The 12278-nt window shown below is 39.9% G+C and overlaps 1 protein-coding gene across 5 annotated transcripts in view; it reads right to left on the bottom strand.

Moving 5' to 3' along the window:
- Window positions 1–1038: 1038 nt before the first annotated feature.
- Window positions 1039–12278, bottom strand: part of RASSF6 (Ras association domain family member 6) — a 28358-nt gene continuing 17118 nt past the window's right edge. For all 5 annotated transcript variants that reach the window (XM_082759602.1, XM_082759600.1, XM_082759601.1 and 2 more), the window contains exons 3-11: window positions 11023–11101; window positions 9645–9796; window positions 7569–7660; window positions 6963–7147; window positions 6501–6602; window positions 5584–5635; window positions 4416–4534; window positions 4231–4328; window positions 1039–3357 (exon numbers count right to left, since the gene is read on the bottom strand). In XM_082759602.1, coding sequence (XP_082615728.1) covers window positions 3282–3357; window positions 4231–4328; window positions 4416–4534; window positions 5584–5635; window positions 6501–6602; window positions 6963–7147; window positions 7569–7660; window positions 9645–9796; window positions 11023–11101 — 955 coding nt within the window. In that variant the 3' untranslated portion in view covers window positions 1039–3281. The remainder of the gene's footprint in view (window positions 3358–4230; window positions 4329–4415; window positions 4535–5583; window positions 5636–6500; window positions 6603–6962; window positions 7148–7568; window positions 7661–9644; window positions 9797–11022; window positions 11102–12278) is intronic.

Below are 12278 nucleotides of genomic sequence, written 5' to 3'. Positions count from 1 at the left end.
ATTTGCATAGATAACAATGCAGTTAACAACAAATCACAAGCTGACCAAGAGACACTGATATCTTGTGGCTAACTGAAGTCTAATGTTGTGCTTGCATAGTAGGAGCATAAACAGTAACAACAGAAAAAACAGACAAATAAGATACATAACATACACATCATATTTTTGTTTTCCTCATGCTTGGTAAGGACTTTGCTGGAGTACATGTATTAGAACAAGTCTTGGGTCTCTCACTTGTAGAGTGATATATAATGGTTAAACAATGGAAAATAATGGAAAATAATGGTTAGCAGTCAAAGATCCGGAAAGAATGTAAAAGAAAAGACAGAATAGATTGGAGTTTTGTAGTTTAATAAGAAAGGCTGCAAGAACTTGAAAAATACATCAAAAAACTCAGGTCCCAGGACAAAGAAAAGCCAGTCATCAGCACCCAGTACAAAGAACAAATATAATTGACATTCTGAGAAAAGTGGGATGCTCCGAAGGAAAGTGACATACTTACCATACACAATTCAAGTGCCAATGATATCTTCAGTCAAAAAAAAAAAAACAAACAAAAAAAAAAAAACAAAACAAAACAAAAAAAAAAAAACAATAGACAATAGACAACCATTTTAAGTTTCTTGTAGTGTAGTTTTCTCGGGGAGTTAACGTTCCGATAAAGATCAGTCTTCTGGAAATTTGGGGGGTGGCTTAGGGTGGTTGCTTTTGTATTCCTCCTCAAGGACTGGACTCATTCACTGACTTAGGTCCAGTGATGACTTAAGATTTTTCTCACTGGCTAGCTTAGTAGTACTAAAATCACATCATTTTTTTTTAATTGTTGTCCTTTTTGATGATGTCTTAGACCCCAAATTAAACATAAAAACCACACGCATATTTCCTCCATCATGTTTCTTATTGCCATTACCTTGAATATCCAGTACTGCTTTGGAATAAATTCTTCTGCTGTTCTTGTCTGTGTTTGTCAGAAACAATTCATTAAAATGGACACAGTATTCACAAAACTCACACCACTGCAATGTAGCTTTATTTTACTAGTGCTTAAAATCCAACAATTTACAGGTAATCTGTGCTAGGTTTCATTGTTATTTTTTCAGTATCTTTTAGTCCCAATTCAGCAAGACAAGTGACCTCAATGGGATCCTAGTATCTAACACCAGATGACTACAGAAATGGTTCCACTTAGGAAATGTGTACATACAGACAGGATTGGAGAATCTGTTCGCAAACACTTTTCCACATGGTCAGTGCACTGATCCTATTTTTACACATCTCAGACCAAGTAGTTATATTCATAAAACTACAAGCATTTACCAAGTGAAACACCTAACAGAAATAGCCTATTTACATAAAAACCTTAAATACTTTTTTTTTTTTTTTTTCTGGTTAAAATGATGAGCAGGTACAGCAGTGCAGGCAGAGGGGTCTGCATCACTCACAGTTCCATGAGAGCAGGTTAGACTTTCCCTGCCCATTAATTTGAGCTACCTGAATATTGCTCTGTATGTGATTTCTGACTTGTTCCTTAGAGTAAGTTAGGTAGAACAAAGCCTGAAATCCAGACCAAGAGGTCTGCTCCTGTGCTGATTTTGGCGCCATTGCTAGTGTCTCAGTATGGCCAGCTGGTGCCAAAATACACCAAAACCACCTCAGTGCATGACTCAACTCAGACTACCAACACCTGCTTGGTTTTGGATGAGAACAATACTTGACTGTGGACTAGTTTAGATGTCATTGAAATTCGAGCTTACCTTGCAAGTCCAACCTGTGATGTTTTATGGTCAGCTTCCTATCCCCCATAATTTGGCTAATCAATATTTGAATGGTTTGCTTGGGTAATTTCAGTGACATTTGTGTATATACATCTGTTGCTGCAAGGAACTGACATTTGCACAACTAGGGCAACTCTTTATACCATGCATCTTGACTACAGAATTATTTTTATTTCTCCTCTCAGTCATTTTTCTGGGCAGGATTATAATAGATTGTACATTAAAGTAGGTATCTGCCCCAAGCACAAAAGCTTAATTAGCAAATTGATGTCTCATTTTTGACTTATCATCCAAGTAACATCACCTCAAGTGGAGTACAGCTTTTCATTCTTGATTTATTCCACATGATTTCTGGACAACACATTCTGCACACCAGTTCTCTCAAAGTGTTTATGCTGTTACCTGCATAAGCCCAGCGCAGCTGATGTAAAATACAGGCACCACGTAAAAAAGAAGCTACTACAGGAAGGCACTTAATTGTGCACAAATTGGATTTTATTTACACCTCTACAATTTGAACTTTACCATTCAGCGTGACTCAAACAGACAGGACCCAACAGGTGACTGCTGTATGCTTGAGCAACAACCAGACAGTCCACAAATTGCATCTGCAGAAAGATGCCAACCCCATCCTATCATGGCTGTGACATTCAGCCTCTCTCACTTAACTCTTTTTCTTTCTATCTTTGAATCAAAACAGCAAATAACATGGAATAATTTGTCTCATAAAAAAAAAAAAAAACACTGGGGTACATTCTAGCACCCAGTCAAGCAGATACCACAGCACTTAGTGAGAGTTCTTACTCTGCAGCTTAAGATGGACACCAGAGATACATTCACTCATACATTTAAGAGCTGAGTACCAATAAATAGGGAGAGCTTCTCATTGTATTTTTAAAACTTGTGCTCAAAGTTTATATGAGTTAGGTATCTACCAGTCTGAAGCCAGGGGACTATCAGGTCTCTCTTGTGTAGGTGTTTTTGTAAGCTAAGTGAAATGCCTAGCTGCAATCTTAGATACATAAATACCTTTTTCCATTTAACTCTACTGAACAGCTTCCTTCTAATAAAATTTAACATTTCTGTAATAGAAGGAAAGCCGCTTTAATTTTTCACTATTTTCATTTTTTTCATTTTTTGTTATGATTAGCAGATTAGTTACTGCAACACTTTGCATGTATACTAGCCTCTCAGCAATGGTTTGGAAATTACTAGGTGGTAAATAAAGCCTTGTGCTTTCCAGGATGGGATTTTTTCCCTATCTGAAGTTTCAAGTTAGATTCAGCATTTGCCTTTTGGACGATTTAGTGCATCTTCTTAGGTGGTTCCCAACTTGTATTCCAGAGCCATACTGGAGCATATGCAGTTTCAGTTGCATGATTGTCAAAAGAAACACTTTGCACATCCGTGTGCTCTATGTCTTCTTCAGTCACGGCACATTCAAGAAAGCACACAGACTTTCCTTTGCCAACAGCAGTGGGTGGTATTTGCAATACGCCACGTGCATCAAACAGTAGTCTCTGTTTTTTTAACAGTTCGATTTTGAAGGTGCTGTCTTATCAATTGCTTCTCTTTAAGGTATCTGGGGGAGAGAGGGAGAGAGAATGCATTTACTGACAGAATGCATCAAAAATTAAACCCCAATTTTAACATGCCAGTTGAACAGGTGAAAAAGTTGGAATGAAAGCATTTCTGATAGAAAATGGCAATTGCTATCTATTTTTTTCTTTTCATTCCCTGGCGATTTTGATTCAAAATGATTTGATGGTCATTTGGTAACAGATCCACAGCTGGTAGACTCACATTGCTTTTGACCTCTGGTCTCATATGTTTAGGAATACTGGTATATTTCCAACCCATACCCATTGTGAATTTTGAGCTACCTTCAGAAGAACTCATACAATTTTTTGGAAATTCGGTTCTAGACAGACATTAAGAGTTTCACACCTATCTGAAGTGAATGCTGTACCACTTAAAGAGTACCACATTATTTGCTGCATTGATACATTCTAGAGAACTACACAGCAGCAAGCAGAAACTGAAGAAGTAGTCTAAGGCTCAGAAGACAGAATCACAGAATCATCTAGGTTGGAAGTGACCTCCAAGATCACTTAGCCCAACCTCTGACCTAACACTAACAAGTCCTCCACCAAACCACGTCACTAAGACATTTCACAAAATACAACAAAGCTACCCTGGGGCTCCTAATTTTCCGGAAAGCTCCCACCTTCTACATATAGTCTGGTATACGCTCTAGAAACTTCAACAGCAACAGCTCATTTAGGGATGCAGGATACAGAAATGATTACAATTCTCACAAAGTTTTGTGTAAGCAGTCAGAGCACAGCGTTCTGACTGCACGCTGCTACATAAATGCATTTGTCTATTGAGCCAACCCATGATTGCAAATATTCTCCTGGACTTAAAGTGACCCTCTAATTTTACTTCTGTTTACCTTGCAATAGTTTGTTGAATCTCTTGTTGTTCTTCTTCATTTATTCTGTGCAGGATTGATTCCAAAAATGGAAGATGAAATTGAATATACTGAGCAACCTATCAAGAAGATGACAAGAAATGCACATTAGTGAGTACACTACTGGAGAAAAACATTGTGAACTGTTGGAATGGTGATATACGTACATCGCCGCTGACCTCTTCCACACGCCTGTCCATGAGAAAAAACTTGGCAATCTTCTCTGAGGGCCCCTGCAGAAGTCTGTGCACTAAGGGAATGTCTCCACTCCTCAACTGCTTCTTCTCTGGGATTTAAAAGTAATGCGATGATGTACAGAACATACAACAGTGCTTCTAAAACCTCATGCAATCAGACGTCTTCTTTCTTGGCAAAGATCCTATCCTTGTCTGATGTGCAATTACTACAGATAGAGCGAGTCTCTAACATATTTTCAAGAGGATGTGGTAACTAAATTTGAGCTATGCATTTTGAAAGATGTTGGCACATACAACACTAAGGAGTTGCAACTTACGTAGCCAAGTACACATTTAAGAGACTGGCTCCAGGCCAGAGAGCTTGTCAATGACTAACACATAAAATCTACTTCATAATTTTCAAATATCCTTTCAAATTTCTATTTTGACATTTAAGGCACATGCTCCTCAGTTGTCTCTCCCATTCTTTTAGGTATTGCTTTTAAGAAAAAAAAAAAACAAAACATGTTTTTCATTAAGTAATAGAGTTGGACTACATTGTATAAGCGTATATTTTCCAATAAATTTTGCATACTTTCAGTTAGGCATTTGGGGGAACCAAGACTATGTTTAAAATTGTGAAGTCCAAATGAATTATGTTTAGCCAGTCTGATTTTCATCGGATTAACATTTCAAAGACAGTCTGGGTATCTCCTAGCACTCTCTAAAAGCCTTGTACCACTTTTTCAATTAAAATATCCCCTAACACCGCCAGCTGGAGCCCGGCATCCCAAGACTGCCATGCAGCCATACAGAACAGAAGTTACAGCAGAAGAGCATTCTAAACAGCCTTTAATTACAGGATAGTAATAGTAATATTACATTAAATTAAATAGTAATTACATTACTATTTAGCTGAAGGAGTTGTACTTGCAGTACTCTGAAAGCACTCAGGACACAATTATTCAGGTTTTCCTCTCCATCAGAGAAGCGCACATATCTAAGGGGTCCCAAGAAAAGCCAAAATGCCACACTGCCTAGGCACTCTGAGCAAGGGCAGTTGCCTGTGATGGATCTTGTTGCTCCAAGATCAGCAGCCCCCACACATACGCAGAGGATAATTACAGATGAAATGATCACACAATGATGCCTGGCTTACCTCCGGATGCATGGATAATATAAAGTGCAAATTCATGTGGACTGTTTTCTATCTGTAAACACAAAACCAAAGGCTATTCAGATTGACCAATGTATCCCCTGAGCACTGCATCATCAGCAGATATAGCCTGCTTCTCAACTCAAATGTTTAAATCAAAGCCTGTAATTAGGATACTGTCTATGGATGAGTTAAAAGATACTGGATTTGGGTAAGATCTAAAGCTAGGCTGCATTTTCTTTGTCCCTGTACCCCCGCTACCTTATCCTTACTAACACTACCACATTGCCCAAAGCAGCAACATAGCATCTTAGAAAACAAAAGATCTTTCCAGAGCATCTGTAACGTTTTAGTTTTTACAAATCACAAGGAAAATAATAAATAAATAAAAAGGACAAACTGGCCTTGAGTACTATTTTAACTGTGGCATTTTGGAGCTTTGTATGTGCCTGTGTCCAAGATAATGTGTATTCCAGGCACTCGGGTTAGATGAAAGCTCTCTTTTCTTCTAAGAAAAATCTAATTACTAGGGCCTGTCACTAGAGGGAAGCACAGCTACGTCCATTAAACGTCCTTTGTGCTGGGTAACGCTGAAGGTGCTGCAGCATTTTCCCCTTCTTTCCAAGAAGGTATAAAGAAGCCATTCCCCGGTTCTTTCTTCACTGCAAGCTGTACACCTGATATGCCTTTTCTAGACGAAGAGCCACGAAGCATTTGGAAAGTAACAGCAACTTTCTCCTTAAAAACTGTCTTTTGTTGTGCTTTGTGTTGCAAAATGTGCTTTTTCTAAGCTGTTTCGTACTCTGTACTTCCAGTTATTTCCTGCCTGTCACACAGTGCTGGTGGGACACCACTCAAGTGAGTTAAGTTAATATTTCTAGAACACAGCTGTAGTGGCTTCTACAAGCACGCAGAGTTACCTTGAACTTTCGAAGCAATTGTTCTATTACTTCTCTTGTTCTCATATAGCTGTTAATTCGTATTTTGGTTTCTGATCCAAAAGCTGGAGTAAAAACTGATGTCTAGGAAACAAAACCAACAGCAAAGGGCATGAATTTGAGGACTCCTGTACTTAGTGGCTGGGATTCCAGAAGATCTAACACAGCACAGCTCTAGGATAAAGCAAGCTGGCAGGTATGTTGCCATAGTTAGTGTACAGCAAAGGGCACACGGTATCCCCAGGAGAAGGGAAGGCCTCCCCATGGGAAGGAAGGACCACTGTGACCCTCCAAAGCCCAAGGCCTGGCCACACACAGGGGACTAAGGGGGGAGCACCTCTCTTGTCTGAGGGAGTGCAGGAGAGGTCCAGAAGCTCACTGGAGGCTTTATTCTGCTCCAGTGCCCAACTTCAGGGGAAGAAGGACCAGCATCTATATCTGTACCTCATAGTTGTAGAAGTGGCCGTTAATAGAAAACCTGTGCGTTTCCACTTCTGTTCTTGCTATCATGGGGAACTTGGTCCTCTTCCTTACAGCTGCACCATCGCTGACCGCCCTGGGCAGGGTAGCACAGTCATGTTCCTGCTCGCTCTTGGACTTCAGAGTGCTGCTTTCATAACATGAATAACCTGGACAAAATGAAACAAATGAAACCGCATCAGCATATTGTACAGCTGCACCACCCTCCTTGCCAACACCAACACAGGAAGAAGGTTAGTGGTGGAGGAATTTATTTTATTTTATATTTTTGTGGAGGAGTTGGGCATGGGCACATGACAAAAAGCCAGCGGACACAGGCAAGAGTTTGCTATTTTGCTTACTTCTTGAGATTTTTTTCTTTTGTAAAAGACAACCTGTAAGCACCAGTCATTTAAAAATTTATCTGTACAACCATGCTTTCACTAGGCAATCATGTCACTATTTCACTAGCACGTAGTAGATGGAGATAACAGAGACGGAGAAGCATTTCCCTTTGCTAAGAGGGGAGACCTAGTATATCAAATTATTATTGCAAAATTTCTTAGTGAACATCAGAGCACAGACACTAACTTTTCTCAGGGTTCAGCTTTTCTTCATTAGATTTCAATGTCTCCCCGCTAATATGATGTAGATCATCAAATTCTCCCCAGCGTGTCATTCCGCTGAAACATAAAACATATATTTACAGTTAATTATTCCTCATTAACTCAGTGAATTCAATTTATCTAGTAGCCTGGCTTCATGTAATACATTCCTATCCCCGTTCAAAACCTAACAGAACACAACTGCAGTCTTCAATGTGGAATACAGAGCAAGTAATTTTAGTTCACGTCCTAATAAATTACTGCTCGTAAAATGTGGCATGACAAGGGATCCCAAACGTAACAAAACCCCATTTAGAGCCTGTTGAATGTTGAGCATGATGTCCTTTAAATCAGGTGAAGAATTACTGCAAATAAAGCACAGCAATGCCATGGATTGATCACAGGTAGGAAAACACACGGGCATACAGAAAAACGCTGTCATTCAGTCACAGGCCATGTAATTTCTGTTACACAGACAGGGACAGGAAAGATTATAGTAGCATACACCGCCCTCTTGAGATTTCCAAACCATTTGTGTAGGAGGAGCAGGGAATTCAACCCAGCTCCAGAGATGAATACCTATTTTTAAGTCAACTTTATGCATAACATTAATTGCATAATTCATTGAATAAAGTCTCTAGCCAGTTACTGCTCTGACCAAGAATAAAACAATTTGTAGGAAAAAAGTAAAAAAAAAAAAAAAAAAGACAGAAATGATTTCCTATATACAGTCACAACAATATTCGTCTAACTCCAATGAGCACGCCAAACAACTATTTCAGCTTTGTTCCATGTGTTTAGAAAGTTCATTTAAGATCAAACAGTCAAGCTGTTCTGCATACCTTAAAGCATGTCAGGGCAGTTTCACATCTGTGTGATCATGAATTAATATTTACCTTCAGATTCACATCTGCTACCAGTCGTATATTTTTGAAGGAATAAAAGGCAAAGAGAAATTGAACTGCCAGACTGGACCATATCATACAGGCCACATGCACTGACCATCAGCAGACCTACTGAAGGTCAGCCAAGAGAACCAGATCTGCCTCAGACTCAAGTTCTTTGCTGGTTACTCCTTGTGGGGTTACCCATTAATTTCAACAGCAAGAGGTAGGGAAAAGACTGCCCCTGGTTTTATCAGGGCTACACAGCTGCAACAATGGGAGAATTAAATCCACAATTCAAACATGTATCACATGCAAACTACGATGACAAATAACTAAGAAAAGGAGCTCTTAAATACAGAATTTATCAGGGATTCAATCACGGTAAACATTGGCTCAGCCTCCATATTGCAAATTGCTCAACTTCAGTTTGTCAGATGTAATTCCAAATTCACCAACCAAGGCTCTGGAAATCATCTTAAAAACAGAAAAAAAAATATTCTAAGCACCTAAACCAATTATAAAGATCTGGGCAATCTAGCAGGGCTCAGATCAACACAGAATACTCTGATATAAAAATCTGATAGGCAGCTGCCTGAAGGCACAACTCGTCTGTGTATATTTCTGATGTGTTTTAACATCAGATTTTACACAGAGTAAGTATTTTGTTTCCTGAATGTAACTTAGCCATGAGAAGCAATGATGACAGACTTGAAGTATCTGGTAAGATAACCTGGGACAGATGACCACTTGGCACTAACCTACCAGCTTTTTGCTTCATGCTGTAGAATGTGTACCAACAGAAGATCTTTCAGGGGCTGCATATGTTATTGGGTGTATATATGTATATATGCATACTTTTTTTTTTTTTTTTTTTTTTTTTTAATAATTTCCGATGTACATAATTTTCCCGGTATTTGCATGGGAATTATCAGTATAGACAAGAGCAGCCTCCTCCTTGACTGTTCTTAAGCTAGAAGCCAGATGAATCTTTCTGCCCAACAGGAGCTGGTGAAAGGCCTGATCAGTTACACCTGACACTGATTATTGCTGTGCTATCAACCACCACAGCCTTTAAGGAATTTGGGATATGAAATCAGCTACAGCCATTGAAGCTACCTAAATGAGGTGTCTTGAAATGTCAGCCTGCCTCCTTCTTATGGAATTTAATACATTACCTCCTACCGGGGAGCAAACCCACATTCTCTGTTGACTTCAAGGTTACAAAAGAAGGTAGCTGCTTCTCATCATGAATTTTTAATCGGATAGGATGTCGGAGTCCCCAAAATATTGACAAGATTCCTTCAATAAATGGTACACTTCCTTCTCGCTGGGGAAAAAAAAAAAAAAAAAAAAAAAAAAAGGAAGAAAAATTAATGCTGCTCAGTAATCAATGTGGAGAAGCAAGTTCCCCTCAAAGAAACAGGAATATACTGAAATCACTGAGGCTAGCACCTGGAACAGGTGGTGGAATCGCTCTCCTTAGCGATTTCCAAAACTCAGCTAAAGCCACAGCTGACCTGGTCTTGTGTCAGCATTATTCCAAATTTGAACAGGAGGCTGGACTACACGACCCCTCCAGAGGCGCTTCCCTACCAATGTTTCCATAATTTCATGCAATTAGAAACCAAATCCTATTTGTTCCGCTTTGGATGACCAGCTCTTCTGGAACCAGGGTGATAAGAAGTCGGTAAAGGGGAAGAACAAGCAGTGGCAAGGAAGGAAGGCAAAGTTAATGAAGTCATCCTCACCAATACATGGCACTGCATCAGTCCAAAGCGTTACCAGAGCCCATTCTTGGTGACATCAAATTTGGTCACTAAGCCTTTGTCCCAGCAGAAAGAGCTGGGAAAGACAGCTGGAAACTGCCCATTTTCAGACCATTTCTGCCCAGAATTACTCTATGTCCTTTCAGTCCTGATATAGGTAAAACAACAGAGACACAGCTTGTGAAGCTAAAGAACATTCAGACTGCTAAACCAGGGACTCTGGTATCAGAGACATGACTCAGGCCCCCATCAGTCCTTCAGCCATGTGGGCTCTTCTGGTCTCCACAGAAGGGGAACGCCTGGTCTGTGGTTACAAGCACGTTCTCTGTACTAAATGTTCACATTTGAGGAGAGACTGGTAGTCTGTAAAATGACCCGAGTGACGGCAGTGCTGCCATTACAGGCAGCTGGTTCAGGCTGAAGGGGCAGGGGAGGAACTGCACGCTGCAGAAAGCTTTGCAGTTCTGCTCCCTCCCTACTAATGATGTAAGACTTGAGAGGTCAACCCAAAGAATAATTTCCTGTGAATGGGACAGCAAGCAGATCGCAATTCATAATCTTAAATTCCCACTTGTCTTAACACACCTGTTTCTGCTCTCTTCTCCTCATACATTTGGCTCTATCATGGCTGCGGTGCTTTGATTCCAGTGACGTATTTCAGCTAACATATTAACATGCAACGTGTATCCCATATAGCTCAGTCCAACTGCATTAAGCATCAGCAGCCATTAGTGCTTTTCCTGCTATTACTTTATGCTGTTTGTATTATATTTGCACAAATTCTTACCTGATTAAGTGACAGTTGCAGATTTTGTTGATCAGAATAGTAAGAGTTATAGGTCTTCAGGAGAGAACTGAGCTGCTCTCTAGAATAAAAGATCCCAATTAAAAAAAATAATCATTTTAAAACATGTATATTGCTGTAAAATCCAGGACTTAGGTATGAGAATAACACCCTGTATCTGTGTTACCCAGTGAATCTGTAAAGGTCTGTTAATAATGCACCATTTTCCACAAGTAAAATTCCATCAGAAGACTGGGTTGCCTATAAGTTACTTCTTTAGAGACCTAATACACAGAGGAAATAAGTTAGACTTAGGTGACATTAACAACACTGCTGTAGAATAACTTGTACTTTGGACTTCTGTTAGAGCTGCGAGGGGAAAGCAAACAGGAACAACACTCCCATACACAAGAGTTGCAGATTTCATTTAGGTTACAATTTGTTTCCTCCATGACATAGTTTTCAATGTTCTTTTGTTTCTACACTTCTTCTGACTTCAAAATGCCTACAGTGTGCCTAGACAAAACACTTCAGTTTCCTTCTGCATGCAACATTACAGTTTTGTGCTAAATCTTTGCTCAGAAGAGAAAGGATGGATATGAAGAGAACATCTGCCAACAAGCAAGAATTAATAACAAGCCCATCATCTCAGATTTCAAACAGAAATCCACACTGCAATTAAAAAAAAAAAAAAAGGCAGCACAACCTTCTGCTGTGAAAAAAAATGCACAGAAGGCAGTGTGAGGCCCACAGGTGCTAATGAGACTTGAAGTTTAATATTAAGAGAAACCGTAGCAGAAAATGCCCATCTCCATCCTTGATAACTTCACAACGCTGCAGAAGAGGGATTCAGAAAACTTCTCAAATTTGATAGCTTTTCAAAACAATGAAATTAGAACTGCTGAACATCAATATTTCTAGGCCTAAGCCACTGCCTGCTCCCTTTTGGGACTTGGTCTGGGAAGAAATAACTCCAGCTACTGGATTTTAAGTACGTGCTTTCTAAAGCACAGGGCAGGGGCGATGCCAGCTCTGCACTGACATCTGGTGCAAAAGCTGCTCCCACCTGTGCTAACAGCAGCCACGCAGCAGCCAACCCACATCACTCACACTGCTGCCACAGGGCCTTGAAGCAGGGAAGAAGCCATAAAAGCTACATTGCACAAACACAGCACAGGGTGCGATTGCTTGGATTACTCTGGAAAAGCACCTGCTGGTCACTGGTAAGCACCAGTGGGTCTCGAGGGCACAATGCCATG

Source organism: Aythya marila (genome assembly GCF_965140915.1).
Source record: "Aythya marila genome assembly, chromosome: 4".
In the NCBI taxonomy this organism is placed as follows: Eukaryota; Metazoa; Chordata; class Aves; order Anseriformes; family Anatidae; genus Aythya; species Aythya marila.
Note: the sequence above shows the minus strand (reverse complement) of the source record. Positions and strands in the feature narration are given on the sequence as shown.